The 23,583-nt window shown below is 50.6% G+C and overlaps 1 protein-coding gene across 3 annotated transcripts in view; it reads left to right on the top strand.

Annotated features, from left to right (window-relative positions):
* The window catches only part of LOC149436410 (phospholipid scramblase 3-like), a 40,117-nt gene extending 22,700 nt beyond the window's left edge, over positions 1-17,417 (top strand). Inside the window, exons 6-8 of one of the 3 annotated variants that reach the window (XR_016308292.1) lie at positions 4,157-4,318; positions 16,313-16,680; positions 17,254-17,417. Coding sequence is in view for 2 of the 3 variants with exons in the window: in XM_089661644.1 (XP_089517770.1) it covers positions 4,157-4,318; positions 16,313-16,372 (222 nt within the window). In the remaining variant the exon portion in view is untranslated. Of the gene's footprint in view, positions 1-4,156; positions 4,319-16,312; positions 16,939-17,253 lie in introns of those variants that run through there. The other 2 variants (XM_089661644.1, XM_089661645.1) reach the window with 2 other exon arrangements.
* The last annotated feature ends 6,166 nt before the right edge of the window (positions 17,418-23,583 follow it).

Here is a 23,583-nt window from a genome sequence, read left to right as displayed (position 1 = left end):
ATCCGCTCTCCCCGGACCCCGCATTCACTATATCCGCTCTCCCCGGACCCCGCATTCACTATATCCGCTCTCCCCAGACCCCGCATTCACTATATCCGCTCTCCCCGGACCCCGCATTCACTATCTCCGCTCTCCCCGGACCCCGCATTCACTATCTCCGCTCTCCCCGGACCCCGCATTCACTATATCCGCTCTCCCCGGACCCCGCATTCACTATCTCCGCTCTGTCTGGACCCCGCATTCACTATACCCACTCTCTCCGGACCCCGCATTCCCTGTATCCGCTCTCCCCGGACCCCGCATTCACTATATTCGCTCTCCCCGGACCCCGCATTCACTATATCCTCTCTCCCCGAACCCCGCATTCACTATATCCGCTCTCCCCGGACCCCGCATTCACTATCTCCGCTCTGTCTGGACCCCGCATTCACTATACCCACTCTCTCCGGACCCCGCATTCCCTGTATCCGCTCTCCCCGGACCCCGCATTCACTATATTCGCTCTCCCCGGACCCCACATTCACTATATCCGCTCTCCCCGGACCCCGCATTCACTATATCCGCTCTCCCCGGACCCCGCATTCACTATATCCTCTCTCTCCGGACCCCGCATTCATTATATCCGCTCTCTCTGGACCCCCGCATTCACTATGGCCCTGTACTGATCACATGCACTTTCCCAAAAAAAAACCCTCTCTAGCAATACACACCAAACTGAGCATGTGCATGTGACTACAGATTCAGTCTGTATCAGGTGGTCATTTCAACAAGAGTAAGGGCAGAGAAGACAGGATCAGCCTTTTTACACAATGTGGAGGATTAACCCCTTAGGTTCCACAGTGAGTATAACAAGAATACTTTACTGCATCTACAGACTGATTTCACTGTTGGGGGTTTAGTAACACTTTAGGGGAATTCCCACCATCCCTCCTGGCCTAGAGCCATTCCTCAGACTATTCTTTAGAATTATACGTAACTGTTCCAACCTTGAGGACTCTCAGTCCCAATCCTTGATTCTCAAACAGCGATTTCTTGAGCAGGAGCTGGATTGGGTGATTAGTGAGGTGAAACATCTTGAACATGCTTATCAAAAGTCCCCCACGTGTCTCTGCTGTTAATAATGATCACCAGGTTTCTTTTGTTACCACCTTTTCTAGGCATCATGCCCTAGCCAGCAGACTACTTTCAAAACATTGGAGAATATTTAAAAACGATAGCGTCCTGGGACCTGTTTTACCTGACCATCCCAAGGTCATTTTTCATAAATACAAGACTCTAACGTATTTTGTGGACCCAAAATGTAGTAGATCCACCTTCCAAAGTTATGCTGTTTGGTGCTTTGAAAAGTTTTTTTTTTCCCTGTCATAGGTGTAAAATGTGTCATACCATTGGAGGGAATACTGTGAGGACTAGATCCTTCACTTCCCATTGTACATCAAAATCCTGTGAAATAGATTGTTTTGTTTCTTGTTCCACCAGATGTGTTGTCTATCTCCTGCAGTGCCCGTGTGGCATCCAGTATGTTGGACAGACCAAGCAGGCACTGCAGACGAGAGTTAATGAATATATAGCAAATATTTGTAAAGGTTTTAAGGAACAGTCTATACAAACATTGCCATTTGTATAATAACAGGGATACGTCATCTTTGAAATTTATTGGCATTGACCTTTTCTATACACATTGAAGGGGTAGTCATTTGGTGAGGGGGATCTCTAGGTTTGAAACTAAATGGATCTTTCAATTAAAACCCTATAGTTCCTATGGTCTAAATATTGAATTGACCTAAATAGTTTTGTAAATAATAGTGGATCTCTGTTATGTTTTTTTTTTTTTTAATGTTTTGCTGTGTTTTTTAGTTTTCGTTATGCCTAATTTTTTAGACCTTCTCTTCACTGCTACAATCAGCTCTTATTTTGTTTTTTAAATTTGAATCTTAGTTTTAATTTTCTTTGTTATTTTTAATTGGCATGTTGATTTTTTAGCACAAGATGGTGTATATACCTAAATGAACTGAGTGTTATACCGCCTCCAGGCTCTAGATGGCGAATATAAAGCTTTTATGACAAGTCATATTTCCATTCAAGTCGTTTGAATTGTCCGCATTGGCCTTCTTGTGTTTGGTCTTCTATGGATGCCATTTTTTTCTATTTCCTTCTCCCTTCTTTTACTATGCAGAACTGTTTTGTCCACATTGGTTGTCTGGTGTTTGGTCTTGGACTAGAGCCATTTGTGGGGTAGATCTAGTTAAAATAATGAGATCAGCCTTACAGTAGCAGCACCAGAGTCTATATAAACTGTACTAGGAGCTCCTGTTCTCCTGATGATGCTGTTGGGCTTAGCCTGTGATGTTACTGATTGGGCGCGGTGAGGCACACTATATGCGGCCTCTGTTCTCCTCTATAAGTATGGATTCTGTGTGGTCCATTCTAGGAGCCTGAGGCTGGTGGAACCCTTTCACCATGAATGGATGCCTGGATGGTCATTGATGAACATGCATAATTGATCTCTGGTATGGGGATCCAGTTCATTTGCTAAGAGGCCATCTGTCTGTGGTGGAGAGCACAAAGGGTTTGGTCGGCTTTTCAAGATACCTTCACTGGATCGGTGGATGGCTGATTGTTTCACTGACTCTTTGAAATGTATTTTTTGAACTCTTTGTTGTTTCATGAACTGTGCTGAAGAATATCACATCACAAAAATCTGAATGTCTTTTCACATAACCTGTTTCTTTAGATTTTATTTGGGTTGATGTGCACATTATGTGTGTTGGGATTTAAAAAACATTATTGCCACTTCTGGGTTCTGGGAGACTATTTAACTTCACTCAGCCGTTCTGTCAGTGCCTTAACATTTTATCCAAGTTCCTGACCTGTCCCACCACCCACTGTGGCCTCTTGCTACCTGTTACCCCATCTATTGTGTCCAAGTCCAACCCAGTCCATCCCTGTTCCTCCTTTTGGCTCTAATTATGAGTGAGTTCAGGTGTTCCCGGCAAAGGTTGCTCTTATTACATCATTGTAGACAATCGTGCTCTTCCAAAATAGTTTGGTGAAGATCCTTTTCTATTCCAGCATGACTGTCCCCTGTGTACAAATCCAGCTCCATAAAGTCATCGATGACCAGTTTGATGTGGAGGAACTTGAGTGTCCTGCACAGAACCCTGACCTCAACCCTACTGAACACATTTGGGAAAGGTTGGCACATTGATGGTGAACCAGGTTTTTTTTTTTTTAAGGTGCCCAATGTGAGGCCCAACAGGTCTTCCCATTCAGCATTAGAAACTGACCTCACCGGTAGGCACAAATTCCCACAGACACCCTCCAAAATCATGTGGAAAGTCTCCCCAGAGGAGTGGACAATGTTATAACCAAAAAGGGGGACAACTCCATGTTAGTGGCCATGGGTTTGGAATGGGAAATAGTAAAGATTTTTTTTGAACTGCCAGAATGTACTTTGGAGTCCTCTGTGTGGTTCATTGTCCTGGTCACCTCTAATTCTGCAGGATTCTAACATTGGTCACCTCTAATTCTGCAGGATTCTAACATTTGATATCCAGCGATAATCAGTAAGTAATTGCAGAGTCACCTCCCCCACTGAAGATATTACTCTACACAGGATACGTGTAAATTGCATAGTTAAGAAAATGTTAGGAAATTCAAAAATTAGTGTTGTCACCAGAACAGGAAAAGAGGGAAAATCTTCCGAAATTAAACATTTTAACCTTTGTTGCACGTTACCCTTCAGCTCGGACCTTCTTCTCCATCATACAATGTCTTTGGTGGTCTGTGAAGGGAAGTAGAAGGAAGTATGGAATTTGGGCAGTCAGTCTCATGAAGACTCCTCGTAGAGTCAACTTAGAGGACAGAGATGAACACAGATTTCCAGAAATCAGATGCAGGCGGTTATAGGAGGAAGTCTACAAAGCTGAACGTGTTTCCCCAGCTGGGATGATTGTGAAGTATGGGAACCCTTTATAGAATTGGTCTGATCTTCCAGTATAAATAGATTCAGTAATATTCAGAGAATTCACCGGGAATAGGAAACGTTAATATTTCACCCTTTATAATGTAAAAGTGTGATGTCCTCTCCTCATGATTGATGATCTCCATGTGGACTCTCCGGTGGTCATTGTCATCCCCTCTCTTCTCTCTGCAGGTTCTATCTGCTGACAAAACAACACAAATCGGGGTCATCACACGTGTGTGGCGGGGATTCAGCACAGAGATGTTCAGCTCTAAAGACAACTATACAATCAATTTCCCCATGGACCTCCATGTCTCCATGAAAGCCATGATAATGGCCTCCACCCTCTTCATTGTGAGTCTGAGAACACTGCAACGTGTGAGGATGGAGGGAACGCTGCAATGTGTGAGGATGGAGGGAACACTGCAACGTGTGAGGATGGAGGGAACGCTGCAATGTGTGAGGGTGGAGGGAACACTGCAATGTGTGAGGATGGAGGGAACACTGCAATGTGTGAGGATGGAGGGAACACTGCAATGTGTGAGGATGGAGGGAACACTGCAATGTGTGAGGATGGAGGGAACGCTGCAATGTGTGAGGATGGAGGGAACGCTGCAATGTGTGAGGATGGAGGGAACACTGCAATGTGTGAGGATGGAGGGAACACTGCAATGTGTGAGGATGGAGGGAACGCTGCAATGTGTGAGGGTGGAGAGAACACTGCAATGTGTGAGGATGGAGGGAACACTGCAATGTGTGAGGATGGAGAGAACACTGCAATGTGTGAGGATGGAGGGAACACTGCAATGTGTGAGGATGGAGGGAACACTGCAATGTGTGAGGATGGAGAGAACACTGCAATGTGTGAGGATGGAGGGAACGCTGCAATGTGTGAGGATGGAGGGAACGCTGCAATGTGTGAGGATGGAGGGAACGCTGCAATGTGTGAGGATGGAGGGAACACTGCAATGTGTGAGGATGGAGAGAACACTGCAATGTGTGAGGGTGGAGGGAACGCTGCAATGTGTGAGGATGGAGGGAACGCTGCAATGTGTGAGGATGGAGGGAACACTGCAATGTGTGAGGATGGAGGGAACGCTGCAACGTGTGAGGATGGAGGGAACGCTGCAACGTGTGAGGATGGAGGGAACGCTGCAACGTGTGAGGATGGAGGGAACACTGCAATGTGTGAGGATGGAGGGAACGCTGCAATGTGTGAGGGTGGAGGGAACGCTGCAATGTGTGAGGGTGGAGGGAACGCTGCAATGTGTGAGGATGGAGGGAACACTGCAATGTGTGAGGATGGAGAGGACGCTGCAATGTGTGAGGATGGAGGGAACACTGCAATGTGTGAGGATGGAGAGAACGCTGCAATGTGTGAGGATGGAGGGAACACTGCAATGTGTGAGGATGGAGGGAACACTGCAATGTGTGAGGATGGAGGGAACACTGCAATGTGTGAGGATGGAGAGAACGCTGCAACGTGTGAGGATGGAGGGAACGCTGCAATGTGTGAGGATGGAGAGAACGCTGCAACGTGTGAGGATGGAGAGGACGCTGCAACGTGTGAGGATGGAGAGGACGCTGCAACGTGTGAGGATGGAGGGAACGCTGCAATGTGTGAGGATGGAGGGGACGCTGCAATGTGTGAGGATGGAGAGAACGCTGCAATGTGTGAGGGTGGAGGGAACACTGCAATGTGTGAGGATGGAGGGGACGCTGCAATGTGTGAGGATGGAGGGGACGCTGCAATGTGTGAGGATGGAGAGGACGCTGCAACGTGTGAGGATGGAGGGAACGCTGCAATGTGTGAGGATGGAGGGGACGCCGCAACGTGTGTGAGGGTGGAGGGGGACGCCGCAACTAGAGATGAGCGAATCGAAGTATCCGAAGTAGAATTCGAGTCGAATATCGGAAAAATTTCGATTCGTGCCGAATCCGAAAAACAGCCTAATTCGGACGCGCGAATCGAAATTTTTCCGAAAAAGGCGGCTGACATGTGCGGCGACGGAGCGGGGATGTCGGGGAAGGCGCGCAGACAAGGCGCGCTGCCCCATAATGCATTCCTCAACGACATGTGATCGCATCAGCCAATCAGCAGCCAGCCAGCCAGCACTGTGTAATGGTCGAGGTATATATAGCGGCCATTTTGGAAATCTTCATTTGCCTGCAGTCATTGAACAGAGGCAGACCGCTCTGTATTAGGGACAGGGACAGAGTTAGGGCCACAGAAACGAGAATTGGGGACAGAGAGAAGTTACTTAGGGACAGAGAACCATTACTCAGGGACACAGACTTGTTAATGAGGGCCACAGAATCGTTATTTAGGGACAAAGAAACGCTAGTTAGGGCCACAGAATTCATACTCAGGGACAGACAGAATTTTCACTCAGTGCCAGAGAATTGTTACTTAGGGCCACAGAAACGTTATTAGGGCCACAGAATTTTTACTCAGGGACAGACAGAATTGTTACTGAGTGCCAGAGAATTGTTACTCAGGGACAGACAGAATTGTTACTGAGTGCCAGAGAATTGTTACTCAGGGACAGACAGAATTGTTACTGAGTGCCAGAGAATTGTTACTCGCACAGACACAAAATTGTTACTTGCACAGACACAGAATTGTTACTCGCACAGACAGAATTGTTACTCAGGGCCACAGAATTCATACTCAGGGACAGACAGAATTGTTACTGAGTGCCAGAGAATTGTTACTCAGGGACAGACAGAATTGTTACTGAGTGCCAGAGAATTGTTACTCGCACAGACACAAAATTGTTACTTGCACAGACACAGAATTGTTACTCGCACAGACACAGAATTGTTACTCAGGGCCACAGAATTCATACTCAGGGACAGACAGAATTGTTACTGAGTGCCAGAGAATTGTTACTCAGGGACAGACAGAATTGTTACTGAGTGCCAGAGAATTGTTACTCAGGGACAGACAGAATTGTTACTGAGTGCCAGAGAATTGTTACTCGCACAGACACAAAATTGTTACTTGCACAGACACAGAATTGTTACTCGCACAGACACAGAATTGTTACTGAGTGCCAGAGAATTGTTACTCAGGGACAGACAGAATTGTTACTGAGTGCCAGAGAATTGTTACTCAGGGACAGACAGAATTGTTACTGAGTGCCAGAGAATTGTTACTCAGGGACAGACAGAATTGTTACTGAGTGCCAGAGAATTGTTACTCGCACAGACACAAAATTGTTACTTGCACAGACACAGAATTGTTACTCAGGGCCACAGAATTCATACTCAGGGACAGACAGAATTGTTACTGAGTGCCAGAGAATTGTTACTCAGGGACAGACAGAATTGTTACTGAGTGCCAGAGAATTGTTACTCAGGGACAGACAGAATTGTTACTGAGTGCCAGAGAATTGTTACTCAGGGACAGACAGAATTGTTACTGAGTGCCAGAGAATTGTTACTCGCACAGACACAAAATTGTTACTTGCACAGACACAGAATTGTTACTCGCACAGACACAGAATTGTTACTCAGGGCCACAGAATTCATACTCAGGGACAGACAGAATTGTTACTGAGTGCCAGAGAATTGTTACTCAGGGACAGACAGAATTGTTACTGAGTGCCAGAGAATTGTTACTCAGGGACAGACAGAATTGTTACTGAGTGCCAGAGAATTGTTACTCGCACAGACACAAAATTGTTACTTGCACAGACACAGAATTGTTACTCGCACAGACACAGAATTGTTACTGAGTGCCAGAGAATTGTTACTCAGGGACAGACAGAATTGTTACTGAGTGCCAGAGAATTGTTACTCAGGGACAGACAGAATTGTTACTGAGTGCCAGAGAATTGTTACTCAGGGACAGACAGAATTGTTACTGAGTGCCAGAGAATTGTTACTCGCACAGACACAAAATTGTTACTTGCACAGACACAGAATTGTTACTCGCACAGACACAGAATTGTTACTCAGGGCCACAGAATTCATACTCAGGGACAGACAGAATTGTTACTGAGTGCCAGAGAATTGTTACTCAGGGACAGACAGAATTGTTACTGAGTGCCAGAGAATTGTTACTCGCACAGACACAAAATTGTTACTTGCACAGACACAGAATTGTTACTCGCACAGACACAGAATTGTTACTCAGGGCCACAGAATTCATACTCAGGGACAGACAGAATTGTTACTGAGTGCCAGAGAATTGTTACTCAGGGACAGACAGAATTGTTACTGAGTGCCAGAGAATTGTTACTCAGGGACAGACAGAATTGTTACTGAGTGCCAGAGAATTGTTACTCGCACAGACACAAAATTGTTACTTGCACAGACACAGAATTGTTACTCACACAGACACAGAATTGTTACTCGCACAGACACAGAATTGTTACTCAGGGCCACAGAATTCATACTCAGGGACAGACAGAATTGTTACTGAGTGCCAGAGAATTGTTACTCAGGGACACCTAATCGTTGAATTAAATAGTATGTCAGACAACATGCAGAGGAGTGGCAGAGGAGGCAATGTTTTAGGAGCGAGCAGACGTGGCAGCAGAGGAAGGGGTCGAGGCAGCAGTATTCGCAGCCAGAGGCCAGTGCTCCCGGTGTCATCCAGCGGTCGTGTCTCCACCGACAACCCTGCCGTCATTGATTGGTTGGCTCGGTCGTCTTCCTCTTCCCAGGTCACCTCTGACACCTACAGCCAACGGTCGGTGGGTACGTCAGACACAACCGTTAGTTGGCATGGCCCGGGAGCAAGCCCACTGAAATCACGTGTCCTCTACCTGCCCCTGTCCTTTGCTGTTCCCTCACCAAGCGAAGTATCGCATGCTGTGGGCTCAGCCCCACTGTACAGTGAGGAAGAGCTAACAGAGGGCGGTCAGGAACGGGGGGAGACATCGGCCTTTTCAGCAGCCAGGCGAAGAAGTAGTGGCGAGGAGAGTGGCTCGGTAGCCGGTCTAGAGACAGGTCTGTCTCCTGACCCAGACGCAGCCGAGGGGGCTAGTAGTGAGGCGGAGACCCTACTTGATGATGAGGAGGTTGATCGCACTTGGCAGCCTCGTCGTCATCAGGCAATTTCTTCCGCATCATCAGGAGAAGAGGGTGGCAGCTTGGCAGCGAGCAAAACAGTCGGTGGGTTGCCCAGGAGACAGCAGCAGGGTCGCATCAGTGTCAGTGGAGCCAAACGTCCACGGAGTAGAGCACCAGCTCCACTGCAGCCTACCACCACGGCCAGTAGTGGTGCCGGTGCGCACGGAGGAAGTAGCAGTCAGCCAGTGAAGAGTAGCGGGGGCAAAGTTTCCTACTCGGTGGTGTGGCAATTTTTCCTCAAGCCGCCCGAGGAAGTAAACGTAGCCGTATGTCGACTATGTGGCCAGAAATGCAAGCGTGGCCAGGGGGCCCATGTTGGGACTACAGCGTTGCGTCAGCATATGCAGCGTCACCATTCGGTGGCCTGGGAAAACCGTGATAAACATACGGCGGTTCTGCCTGCCCCAGCCCCCGCTCCATCACCCGCTCCGTTACTTGCTCCGTCACCCGACGTCGTCAATCGCCCTCTATCAGCCAGTCAAGGCTCCAACACCTCTGCTGAGGGGAGTTGTCGCTCGTTGGCATCTTCCGCTCGTTCAGATGCTCCTTCTCCTGCTACTCCTCTTCTCGGATTCCGTCAACAGTCTTTCTTGGAATCCGTATCCAAGAGACAACAGTTTGCGAGCACGCACCCGACGGTGCAAAAGCTGAACGTCCTCCTGTCCAAGTTGCTGGTGCTGCAGTCCCTCCCTTTCCAACTGGTGGACTCAGCACCTTTCCGAGAAATGATGGCTTGTGCCGCGCCGCGGTGGAGAGTGCCAAGCCGTCATTTCTTTGCCCAAAAGGCAGTGCCAGCCCTGCATTCACATGTAGAAGAGATGGTGGGCCAGTCTTTGAGCATGTCGGTCTCTGCCAAAGTGCACGGCAGCGCCGACGTGTGGAGCTGTAACTACGGTCAGGGACAGTACATGTCATTTACGGCCCACTGGGTGAACGTGGTGCCGGCACAGCCGCACCAGCAACTTGGACAGGTCACGACGCTTTTGCCTCCACGTTTGCACGTCCTTGGTCCAGCAAGCATGTCCGCCTCTACCACCTCTTTTTCCGCCGTGTCCTCAGCCGCCACCCCCGTGCCAAGTCCCATTACCCGACCGGCATATCACATGTGCAGGGCGCAACGGTGTCACGCTGTGCTGCACCTGGTATGCCTTGGCGAACGTAGTCACACAGGGGAGGAACTGCTGAGTGTAATGAACAGAGAAATCGACAGATGGCTGTCTCCGCGCAAACTAAAAATCGGAACCATGTTGACTGACAACGGAAAGAACATGGTGTCTGCTCTGCGTCAAGGAAGGTTGTGCCATGCGCCATGCATGGCTCACGTGTTCAATCTGGTTGTCAAGCGGTTCCTAAAATCCACCATCCCACTGCAAGACATCCTTAAAATGTCACGTAAACTGTGCATGCATTTCAGCCATTCCTACACCGCAAAGAACACCCTCATTGAGCTGCAGCGGCAGAACGGAATTCCACAGCATCGCCTGATCTGCGACGTTGCAACAAGGTGGAATTCAACCCTACACATGTTAGACCGCCTTTACGAGCAGCGAAAGGCCATCACCGATTTCCTGATGTTACAAGCGGATAAAGGTACTCCCCTGTGTAACTTAGATGTCAGCCATTGGCAGCTCATGCGTGACACCTGCCGCTTGCTCAGGCCCTTTGAGGAGGCCACGCTATTCGTGAGTCGGCAGGACTATGGGATGAACGACGTCATTCCTCTGTTGCACGTCCTGGAACAAATGCTGTTAACAATGGCTGGTCAGGGTGCGGTAGACGTGGCGCACAGATCTCAACGCCACATGACCCCTGTGGGGGCAGGACAGGAAGAAGAGGAGGAGGTAGAGGAGGACATTTGTGCTCAGGAATTATTGAGTGAAATGGGTGGTTTTTCCACTCAGCGGACAGGAGTGGAGGAGCAGGAGCATCTGGTAGAGGAGGAGGAGGAGGAGACAGAGGACCCAGACGCACCGTGGCAGTATGCTGTGGAGATGGAGGCAGGGAGTCCCTCGCATTCCTTGGCACAAATGGCCCATAGCATGCTCGGTTGCTTGCGTAGCGACAGCCGAATAATAACCATCAGACAGAGGGATGACTTTTGGCTGTCCACCTTGTTGGACCCTCGCTACCGGTCCAAAATGGTGGCCTTTTTCACACCTGCTGAGAGGGAGGCCAAAATTACGTACTATAAAAACCACCTATGTAGTCAGTTGGTCTCTGCCTTTGTGCGCCAACGTCCATCCTCAGACACTGTGGGCCCTGTGCGCTCGCGTTCCGCTGCCATGGCAGCAGGGGAGGGGTGGGGTGGTAGGAGCAGTGGCAGCTCCACCAGCAGTGGCTGCCTCAGTCTGCAGTCGATGATGAGTAGCTTTCTTCACCAGCGCAGTGAGGAAACTACTAACCAGCCGCAGCAGCAGCAGCAGCATCAGGTGGACCTGGAGCAGGAGCTCAAACAACAGGCTTGGGCCTACTTGGACAGCACCCTGCCAACCGAGGTAGACAATCCCCTTGACTACTGGGCAACGAAACTTGACCTTTGGCCCCAACTAGCTGAATTTGCCCTTGAAAGGCTGTCATGCCCGGCCAGTAGCGTGGCATCGGAGCGCGTGTTTAGTGCGGCAGGAGGTATTGTAACTCCGCGGAGGACACGACTGTCCACCCAAAGTGTGGAGAGACTCACGTTTGTGAAAATGAATCAGGCGTGGATTAGTCTGGATTTCAAACCACCAGTTCCTGACACAACTGACTAAATCCGCCATGAATCATGCCTCAAACATGTGCCACTTTCAGGTCTCCTCACACTGCTGGTGTGTTTAATTTTTTGACATAGGGTGCTGGCAGATTACGGGCCTCCTATAGCTGCTGCCAGGCCCCTAATCTGCCATAGGCCCCTATATACCGCCTCCTCATGCTGCTGCTAGGTCCAGAGTCTCTCATGGGTCCCTGTACGGCCTCCCATTGCTGCTGTCTCCATCGCCACACTCTGCTGCCATGTGCCACTTTCAGGTCTCTTCACACTGCTGGTGTGTTTAATTTTTTGACATAGGGTGCTGCAAGATAACGGGCCTCACATAGCTGCTGCCAGGCCCCTAATCTGCCATGGGCCCCTATATACCGCCTCCTCATGCTGCTGCCAAGTCCAGAGTCTCTCATGGGTCCCTGTACGGCCTCCCATTGCTGCTGTCTCCATCGCCACACTCTGCTGCCATGTGCCACTTTCAGGTCTCTTCACACTGCTGGTGTGTTTAATTTTTTGACATAGGGTGCAGGCAGATTACGGGCCTCACATAGCTGCTGCCAGGCCCCTAATCTGCCATGGGCCCCTATATACCGCCTCCTCATGCTGCTGCCAAGTCTAGAGTCTCTCATGGGTCCCTGTACGGCCTCCCATTGCTGCTGTCTCCATCGCCACACTCTGCTGCCATGTGCCACTTTCAGGTCTCTTCACACTGCTGGTGTGTTTAATTTTTTGACATAGGGTGCTGGCAGATTACGGGCCTCACATAGCTGCTGCCAGGCCCCTAATCTGCCATAGGCCCCTATATACCGCCTCCTCATGCTGCTGCCAAGTCCAGAGTCTCTCATGGGTCCCTGTACGGCCTCCCATTGCTGCTGTCTCCATCGCCACACTCTGCTGCCATGTGCCACTTTCAGGTCTCTTCACACTGCTGGTGTGTTTAATTTTTTGACATAGGGTGCTGCAAGATAACGGGCCTCACATAGCTGCTGCCAGGCCCCTAATCTGCCATGGGCCCCTATATACCGCCTCCTCATGCTGCTGCCAAGTCCAGAGTCTCTCATGGGTCCCTGTACGGCCTCCCATTGCTGCTGTCTCCATCGCCACACTCTGCTGCCATGTGCCACTTTCAGGTCTCTTCACACTGCTGGTGTGTTAAATTTTTTGACATAGGGTGCAGGCAGATTACGGGCCTCACATAGCTGCTGCCAGGCCCCTAATCTGCCATGGGCCCCTATATACCGCCTCCTCATGCTGCTGCCAAGTCCAGAGTCTCTCATGGGTCCCTGTACGGCCTCCCATTGCTGCTGTCTCCATCGCCACACTCTGCTGCCATGTGCCACTTTCAGGTCTCTTCACACTGCTGGTGTGTTTAATTTTTTGACATAGGGTGCAGGCAGATTACGGGCCTCACATAGCTGCTGCCAGGCCCCTAATCTGCCATGGGCCCCTATATACCGCCTCCTCATGCTGCTGCCAAGTCCAGAGTCTCTCATGGGTCCCTGTACGGCCTCCCATTGCTGCTGTCTCCATCGCCACACTCTGCTGCCATGTGCCACTTTCAGGTCTCTTCACACTGCTGGTGTGTTTAATTTTTTGACATAGGGTGCTGGCAGATTACGGGCCTCACATAGCTGCTGCCAGGCCCCTAATCTGCCATGGGCCCCTATATACCGCCTCCTCATGCTGCTGCCAAGTCCAGAGTCTCTCATGGGTCCCTGTACGGCCTCCCATTGCTGCTGTCTCCATCGCCACACTCTGCCATGTGCCACTTTCAGGTCTCCTCACACTGCTGGTGTGTTAAATTTTTTGACATAGGGTGCTGGCAGATTACGGGCCTCCCATTGCTGCTGCCAGACATGTAATCTGCCATGGGCCCCTATATACCGCCTCCTCATGCTGCTGCCAAGTCCAGAGTCTCTCATGGGTCCCTGTACGGCCTCCCATTGCTGCTGCCAGACATGTAATCTGCCATGGGCCCCCGTACCGACTCCTCATGCTGTGACGTTGCAACAAGGTGGAATTCAACCCTACATATGTTAGACCGCCTTTACGAACAGCTAAAGGCCATCACAGATTTCCTGATGTTAAAAGCGGATAAAGGTACTCCCTGTGTAACTTAGATGTCAGCCATTGTCAGCTCATGTGTGACACCTGCGCTTGCTCAGGCCCTTTGAGGAGGCCACGCTATTCGTGAGTCGGCAGGACTATGGGATGAATGAGGTCAAATCGGCCATGGGCCCCCGTACCGCCTGTTCACGCTGATGCTGGTCCCACAGTGTGACCTGGGTCCCTGTACGGCCTCCCATTGCTTCCACTCTGCCATGTACCTCTTTGAAATCTCCTCACACTCCTGCGGTTGTCCATTTTGTCATAGGTTGCTGGCAGATTAGCGGCCTTCCATAGGTGCCGCCAGGCCCCATATCGACCATGGGCCCCCGTACCTCCTGGTCACGCTGCTGCTGAGCCCACAGTGTGACCTGGGTCCCTGTACGGCCTCCCATTGCTTCCACTCTGCCATGTGCCACTTTGAAATCTCCTCACACTCCTGCGGTTGTCCATTTTGTCATAGGTCGCTGGCAGATTACAGGCCTTCCATAGGTGCCGCCAAGCCCCATATCGGCCATGGGCCCCCGTACCGCCTGGTCACGCTGCTGCTGGGCCCACAGTGTGACCTGGGTCCCTGTACCACCTCCCATTGCTCCCACTCTGCCATGTGCCACTTTCAGGTCTCCTCACACTCCTGCTGGTTTCCATTTTGTCATAGGTTGCTGTACGGCCTCCCATTGCTGCTGTCTCCATCGCCACACTCTGCCATGTGCCACTTTCAGTTCTCCTCACACTGCTGGTGCGTTCCATTTTGTCATAGGGTGCTGGCAGATTACGGGCCTCCCATTGCTGCTGCCAGGCCCGTAATCTGCCATGGGCCCCTGTACCGCCTCCTCATGCTGCTGCCAGGTCCACAGTGTGTCATGGGTCCCTGTACCGCCTCCTATTGCTGCTGTCTCCATCGCCACACTCTGCCATGTGCCACTTTCAGGTCTCCTCACACTGCTGGTGGGTTCCATTTTGTCATAGGTTGCTGTATGGCCTCCCATTGCTGCTGCCTCCACCGCCACACTGTGGCTCCAAACTCTGGTTTTGGCCCCGTGACTGGCCAAATGAGTGAAGTGTGCGGTGATTCTAAGATCGACGGCACTCATCTGCATGTCATACTGACTGACAGTATTATTTCTCTTCCCCAGCAGACTCCAAGGGCATTTAAATTAAAGGTACAGTGTTCTGCACTAATATAAAGGCTCTCTGAAGCCTAGAAACACCCTTTTTTAAGTTAAATTCACAGCGAATTTATTCGACTCGAATCGAATATTGTCCACGAATTCGCCGAATCAGTCGAATCGAATTTTTCATTTCTTCGCTCATCTCTAGCCGCAACGTGTGAGGGTGGAGGGGGACGCCGCAGTGTGTGTGAGGGTGGGGGGGGACGCCGCAGTGTGTGTGAGGGTGGAGGGGGACGCCGCCACGTGTGTGAGGGTGGAGGGGACGCCGCCACGTGTGCAAGACTGCACGCTTCCCGTGTTATCTCTCCCGTGTTATCTCTCCCGTGTTATCTCTCCCGTGTTATCTCTCCCGTGTCCTCTGTACACTTCCTGTCATTTTTGTCACTTGCACCCTCCTGTGTTCCCTTCATGCTTCTTTTTTCTGGTCTTTAGTGACCACTCTGTGTCATGGCTGGATTTACCATGTGACCAATCACCTCCCAGACAGGAGCGCCCTCTACAGGCAGCTCAGCATAACGGTCCTTCCTGTCATCAGTCATCATGTCCTGATCTTCACAGGAGGAGCGCCCTCTAGTGGCAGCTCAGCATAACGGTCCTACCTGTCATCAGTCATCATGTCCTGATCGTCACAGGAGGAGCGCCCTCTAGTGGCAGCTCAGCATAACGGTCCTTCCTGTCATCAGTCATCATGTCCTGATCGTCACAGGAGGAGCGCCCTCTAGTGGCAGCTCAGCATAACGGTCCTTCCTGTCATCAGTCATCATGTCCTGATCGTCACAGGAGGAGCGCACTCTAGTGGCAGCTCTGTGTGTAAAATTTTGTTTTGAGAGAAGGAAAAAAAAGATTATTTCTGAAGTTTTTTTCCCAGATGTTTTGGATTTTTTTTTTTTCATTTGTTTCCATTTGTGAAAATTCCCTTCCCTTCCTGTCTTGGAGACACAACAGGAAGTGAGAGGAAATCACCACAAAGGGAATCCTCCTCTCAGACAGTTGTCATCGGAGCAGGTATCCCCATTGGGAGATTTCTTCTCATTTCCTCTTCTGGTGACAACTCAACATGTGGGACTATCACTCATAGAGGGTGACCCTCCCCAGAAGGGACATGCTCAGCCATTGAACCATGGCAGGGGGTCCCGCCTTTCCCTGTTCCACCATAAGAAGTGTTTTTCCTCCAGTCCCCCTTTCTATCGCCATGGGAAGTCATGGAACATTCATTTGGAGTGACTGGAACTCCTCCGTCTCTTTCAGGACCTTCTGATTGAAGAGCGCAGGCGCCAACAACAGTCCCAAACGGTAAAACACCACTGATTGGAGGACATGCCAGCCAATCCACAGTGTCCGATGACAGGATGACGTGTTCTGTACATGACACAGAATGAACAGGGTGCAGGAAGAATGTCTGCTTTTAATTTTCTTAATAATCCAAGAAATAAAAATAATAGTGAAAAGGGGCGGGGACAGTATTCTAATAGATGATCAGTGTATACATCACATGACAAGGGACCCCCAGAGCTCTGTGGCTTAGCTAAAGAGACCGCACAGTACAATGGCCTGCTAGAGGACTCCATCTGTCTGGTTTAAACCTCCTCGTGTGTGAAGTCAGTGCTGGGATAAGGGCGGAGTCAGTGCTATGACAGGGGTGGAGTCAGTGCTGTGATGGGGCGGAGTCAGTGCTGGGATAAGGGTGTAGTCAGTGCTGTGACGGGGTGGAGTCAGTGCTGGGATCAGGGTGAGGTCAGTGCTGAGATAAGGGTGGAGTCAGTGCTGGGGTAGGGGCGGAGTCAGTGCTGGGCTAAGGGCGGGGTCAGTGCTGGGCTAAGGGCGGAGTCAGTGCTGGGCTAAGGGCGGAGTCAGTGCTGGGGTAGGGGCAAAGTCAGTGCGGGGGTAGGGGCAAAGTCAGTGCTGGTGTAGGGGCGAAGTCAGTGCTGGGATAAGGGCGGAGTCAGTGCTGGGGTAGGGGCGGAGTCAGTACTGGGATAGGGGCGGAGTCAGCGCTGGGATAGGGGTGGAGTCAGCGCTGGAATAGGGGCGGAGTCAGCACTTGGGTAGAGGCGGAGTCAGCGCTGGGGTAGGGACAGAGTCAGCACTTGGGTAGAGGCAGAGTCAGTGCTGGGGTAGGGGCGGAGTCAGTGTTGGGATAGGGGCGGAGTCAGTGCTGGGGTAGGGGCGGAGTCAGCGCTGGGGTAGAGGCGGAGTCAGTGCTATGACAGGGGTGGAGTCAGTGCTGTGACAGGGGTGGAGTCAGTGCTGGGATCAGGGTGAGGTCAGTGCTGGGGATCAGGGTGAGGTCAGTGCTGGGGATCAGGGTGAGGTCAGTGCTGGGGATCAGGGTGAGGTCAGTGCTGGGGATCAGGGTGAGGTCAGTGCTGGGGATCAGGGTGAGGTCAGTGCTGAGATAAAGGTGGAGTCAGTGCTGGGCTAAGGGCGGGGTCAGCGCTGGGCTAAGGGCGGGGTCAGCGCTGGGGTAGGGGCGGAGTCAGCGCTGGGGTAGGGGCGGAGTCAGTGTTGGGGTAGGGGCGGAGTCAGTGCTGGGGTAGGGGCGGAGTCAGTGCTGGGGTAGGGGCGGAGTCAGCACTGGGGTAGAGGCGGAGTCAGCATTGGGATAAGGGTGGAGTCAGTGCTGGGATAGGGGCGGAGTCAGCACTGGGGTAGGGGCGGAGTCAGCACTGGGGTAGGGGCGGAGTCAGCGCTGGGGTAGGGGCGGAGTCAGCACTGGGGTAGGGGCGGAGTCAGCGCTGGGATAAGGGCGGAGTCAGTGCTGGGATAGGGGCGGAGTCAGCTCTGTGATGAAACATTGGAGTTGTGTAAAGAAGGAGAATTCCCCCGGCACAGCTGAGAAGGAGGGAGGTGTTACAGGTGGGAGGCAGACTGGAGCGCCCCCTGCTGCCAGAACATGAAACCAAATGTGATGCAACCTGTCAGATGGACGGATGACCGATGTATATGGATGGAAATGTCGAGATTTTTATTTTTTTTTTTCTGATCACAATAAATAAATACAAAATAAAAAGTATAATTTCTGCTCCACATAATGGAAAAAAAAACGTGATTATTAGACCAAAAGATGGAGGGTGCAGTCTTGAGAGGGGGGGGTCCCGATTTTGGCCCTCCATGGAGAGGTGTATATATTCTGGGCCCGGACACCGTGGGGGATGGGAAAAGGGGAGGGGCTATGACAGATAATAAAGCTGTTATATGGGGGGGTGAATCAACAAAGGGTCCGTCCGGGGGTGACAACCAGAGATTGGCACAGCCTTCTATTGGTCAGTGAAGCCACCCATTATAATAAAGAACCAATAGGGAGGATTGGGAAGTTCTTGGGGGAGGGTATAGGAAAAGTCGGCATGTGGCTTTAGCTGTCTGTCCGTCTGGATCTACAGAACCCCTCCAGTGAAGGATCTCTCTGGGTACTTCATTATATGGTTAGGTGGGACTGCCCCGGGTTTGTGGCCAGACCACTTTTACCCCTCCAGGGGATTCCCCCCCCCCCCCCCTTCCTGACCAGGCCACCATTTTTTTGCCTTACAATGCTGCGTTATTTTGACTGACAATTGCGCGGTCATGCACCGCTGCACCCAGATGAAAATTTCCATCTTTTTTTCCCACGAATAGATCTTTCTTTTGGTGGTATTTGATCGCCTGTGCGGTTTTTATTTTTTGAGCTATAAACAAAAAAAAAATACACATTTTGAGAAAAAAACAATATTTTGGACTTTTTGCTATTAACCCCTTGACGCCGACGTAACACAAATATGCGGCCTCACGGACCTGGGCTTTTTTCCGTGGGGCCGCATATTTGCGTACCTGTCTTTGTGTTGGGAGCGCGCCCCTCAGCGAGCTCCCAGCACCGAGACCGCGGTGTCACTGAGAGCACCGGGTCCCGTTCTAACGATCGGGACCCGGGACTCCCGGTCCCGGGTCACATGATCGCTGTGATAGCCTCTGATTGGCTATCACAGTGATCAGTCACTGTGCAGCCCGGCCCCCTTGTTTTTTTTCTCTCTCTCTCTATGAATGGAGAAGAGAGATACATTGTATCTCTTGAACTCCTGTCAGAGAGAAGAAAAAAAAAAGTTTGTAAAAAAAATAAAAAAAAAATAAATAAATATTAAAAAAATAAAATAAAAAAATAAAAAAAAATACCTAGATCAAGGTTTGATCTAGTTCAGTGCCAGAGTTAGTGTTTAGGTCAGGGTCAAGGTCAAAGGTCAGGGTCAAAGGTCAAGGTCAGGATTAAAAAAAAAAGTTAGTGTTAGTGTGTTTTAGGTAAAAAAAAAAAGACAAAAACAAAATGCGCACTATGGTTTCTGGGCCGTACTCCGGGTACAAACAACAAATAACATACACATATATGGTATCGCTGCGATCGTCAAGAGCTGGAGAATTTATTTTGGGTTGCTCTTTGGTGGTAGGTTATGGTCATAACAAGAAACACACAGCTAAATAAAAAAAAAGGATTTTTTTTACTATTTTTGGCCAGTTTTCCTTTGATAATAAAAAAAAAATCAGGAGATATCCATTACCATTTACCACCAAATGAAAGCCCAATTTGTCCTGAAAAAATCAAGGTATAATCCACCTGGATGTACAAAGTAGTTGTGATGATATGTACGGTTTTGCTATCACATGTCAAAGGTGCAGAATTGTGCTCAGGCCTTTAGATTTGTTTTACCCTTAGGGAGTGACGGGGTTAAACACGTCCAGTAAAAAAAAATAAATAAAAAAAATAAATAATTTCGTCATAAATTTTGTCCAAAATGTCCCCCGCTCCGTGTCCCCCGCTCCGTGTCCCCCGCTCCGTGTCTCCTGCTCCGTGTCCACCGCTCCGTGTCCACCGCTCCGTGTCCCCCGCTCCGTGTCTCCCGCTCCGTGTCCCCCGCTCCGTGTCCCCCGCTCCGTGTCCCCCGCTCCGTGTCTCCCGCTCCGTGTCCACCGCTCCGTGTCTCCCGCTCCGTGTCCCCCGCTCCGTGTCTCCCGCTCCGTGTCCCCCGCTCCGTGTCTCCCGCTCCGTGTCCCCCGCTCCGTGTCTCCCGCTCCGTGTCCCCCGCTCCGTGTCTCCCGCTCCGTGTCTCCCGCTCCGTGTCTTCACTGAAAATAATCCCGATATGTGGAAATGAATTGGTTTACATAAAGGTTATAGCGTCTACAAATGGCGGGATAGATACGGGGATTTTTATTTTTTCTTTACTAGTAATGGAGGCGATCAGTGACTTGTAGCGGGACTGCGGCGGACATTCTGACACTGGGAGGGGGGCATCCCCAGTGACACCAATACAGTGATCAGTGCAAATAAAAAGCCCCGACACTGTACTAATGGCCCCGGGCAGGAAGGGGTTAACATGAGGGGCGATCAAAGTGTTAACTGTGTGCTGTGTTACTAGGGAGACATGCTGTGCAGAGATACAAAGCAGCATGTCCTTGCTGGCAGCAGAGAGATCCGTGTTGTTTACATACAGACCTCTTCCCTGTCAGTGATACTCTGCGATCGCAGGGTGCCGGCGGGGAATCTCCGGCCGGGACCTGGTGATGGACAGCTGAAGCCAGCAATGGTGGCGCAGGGAGGGTGCACACGCCTGGTGAGGCGGGCATCAGAGAGGATCTTGGAGACTTCCTCGATGGTAGTAAGGTCAAAGGTGCGGAGTGTTGGGGGGGCTTCAGTATGAGGAATGTAGGGTGGGGTGGGAGAGGAGGTCAGAGCAGTGGTGGGGCCGTGGGAGAGGGGTGATGAGGGGGTAGCTGAGTGAGGGTGAAGGGGGTTGGAGGGAGTTTGAGCAGAGACGAAGTCCCTGAGGGTTATGTCGAGGGGGAGGAGGGATGAGGGGGTAGCTGAGTGAGGGGGAAGGGGGTTGGAGGGAGTTTGAGCAGCGACGAAGTCCCTGTGGGTTATGTCGAGGGGGAGGGGGGATGATGGGGTAGCTGTGTGAGAGGGGACGGGTTGAGAAGGCGTGTGAGTTGCGGCGATGTCCTTGCAATTGTGTCAATCTTGTTTTTGAAGTGATTGGCAATCTCAAGGGCAGTGAGTGAGGTGCTGGGTGGAGGTGGGGGTGGAGAGAGTAGAGAGTTGAAGGTGGAGAAGAGTCGGCGAGGATTGGAGGAGAGGGCCTTGATGAGGGTCAGGAAGTAGGCTTGTTTGGCTGCATGGAGGGAGGAGGTGTAGGTGTGGAAGGCAGATTTGTAGCGGGTGAAGGCTTGTTGGGATTTGGTTTTGCGCCATAGTCGCTCCAGGGCACGACTGCGTCGTTTGAGGGTTTTGGTGTGATCAGTCTGCCAGGGCTGGAGCGGTCGGGGTCTGATGTTGCGTGTGGTTAAAGGCGCTAGTGAGTCAAGGGCTGTTGACAGCGCGTTGTTGTAGGCGGTCATAGCCAAGTCGGGGCAGGACAGGGGGAGGATGCTGTCATGGAGTTGATCAGCTGCAGAGTGGAGGGGGGCAGGGTTCAGGTTGCGGAGGTTACGGCTGGTAGTAGTGTGACATTTGGAGGGGTAGGCGTTGGAGGACGAGGAGATAGAGAAGGTAATCAGGTTGTGGTCAGAGAGAGGGAAGGGGGTGTTAGTGAGGTTGTGGGGAGCGCAGCGGTTGGAGAAGACGAGATCCAGGATATTTCCGTCGGAGTGGGTGGTGGATTGTATGCACTGTGCAAGTGCAAAGGAGGAGGTTAGGTGGAGGAGACGGGCTGTGTCCGGGTTGTCGAGGTTGACAGGGATGTTGAAACCCCCAAGGATGATGGTGGGTAGCTCAGAGGAGAGGAAGAAGGGTAGCCAGGAGGAGAAGTCATCCAGGAAGCGGGGTATGGATCCAGGAGGCCGGTATATCACAGCAATCTTCAGGGGGGTTGGGGAGAATAGTCGGACGCAGTGGGCCTCGAAGGAGAAGGATAGGGAGGGGGGGTTTGGGAGGACTCGGAAGGTGCTCTGCGGTGACAGGAGCAGACCAAACCCACCACCTTTACGACCGTTAGGTCTGGGTGAGTGAATAAAATATTATATGTGTCGCGCTCCTCATAAATTAAATAAATAAATCTAAATAAATAAATAAATATTATCTCATAATGATATATTATAACTTAAATTAAAACATGCCCAGTGCTGTAATTAATTTGATTATAAATAACTAAAAATAATGTGTTTGATGATATGAAAAAATATATAATATACTGTGCCACAAATCAAGTGAATCAAAGAATAACCTCTTTGTTCAAAAATAAATTGTGCAAAAATTGTGCATGTGCAAAATATGCAAATATTGCCCAAAACAGTAATAAAAAAAAAAATATATATGTAATATAGTGCAATATTCAATTAAATCTGGGAAAATAAATAATAATAAAAACTATGCAAATAATATATAATAATCACTTCACTTGTGCAACCTGAAACGGTGATTAGGACTATATACTCCTAATCCTTATTTAGGATGAGATATAAACGTCCCAATCTATGCAGATGTATAGAAAGTCTATTGCTGTAAGGGTAGACTGTGATGTTGCTTTCCTTCCACTAGATGGCCTCCCAGTTCCTTCCAAGTTATGGGGGCTGGATGGATAGATATGGATATCTCCCCTCGTGTGGTTTGGGGTCTATCTCTTATCTCCTCTTCCTCCCCTTTTACTCCTCCGGTTTAGGCCATGAAAAAGAAAAAAGATCCCCACATGGTGCTTATATCTTTCAAAAAGGTTTTAATGCGTCTCCTGACAAATTCAAACTCACATTTCCAAGATCAATACAGAGCGTTTGTTAAAATGTGTGCCCTCGCACAAAGACAGTACTCGCCGTTCCGCTAGTTGTGGCGTCGTGACGTCAGAGCCCCTCCCCAGGTCCGGGTGAGTGGGTCCAGGTGAGACCTCCGTAGGAGAGTGCAGCAGGGGAGGTGGAGTCAGTGGGCTGGATCCAGGTTTCCGTAATCGCCAGGAGGTTGAGGGAGCCGGAAACAAAGAGGTCGTGGATGGCGGTGAGCTTGTTGCACACCGAACGGGCGTTCAGGAGTGCACATGAAAACGGGGGGGGGGGGATTTTAGGGAGCAGGGGGACAGATACTAAGTTGCGGGGGTTGCAGCAGGACGTGGAGGCGGGAGGGTGTTGTGCGGGTGAGGGAGGTGGTGGAGGGCCAGGATTCCGGGAGACGTCCCCCGCGGTTAGGAGGAGGAGAAGGGTGAGAAAGGTGGCATGGGAGCGGGATGTGCAGGAGCGTGAGAAACTACTAGTGGAGGTGTTGGGGTCAGTGGGAGAGGAGTAATAGGAGGAGGTGGTGGGTGCCGTAGAGGGGTGAAGGAAGCAGTGAGGACACAATATACAATTGTTTGGGAGGGGCAGAGGGATATAGTGAATGGATTTTGGGAACGGAGGAGAGGAAAATGAGGAGGAGTGGAAGAGGCATTTTGGGGGGTGATGAGAGCAGTAGTAGGGAGATGATAGCAATGAGGGGGAGATGTACAAGTTTTGGGGTGGAGCAGAGGGGTAAAGAAATGAGATTTGGGAACAGAGGATAGTAATATGAAGAGGAGAAGAGGGGCGTATTATATAAA

Source organism: Staurois parvus, unplaced genomic scaffold (genome assembly GCF_062004578.1).
Source record: "Staurois parvus isolate SC_StPar_1 unplaced genomic scaffold, SC_StPar_1.0 ptg001358l, whole genome shotgun sequence".
Taxonomy (NCBI): domain Eukaryota; kingdom Metazoa; phylum Chordata; class Amphibia; order Anura; family Ranidae; genus Staurois; species Staurois parvus.
The sequence above is the reverse complement of the archived record's forward strand: the minus strand, read 5'-3'. Positions and strand labels throughout refer to the sequence as shown.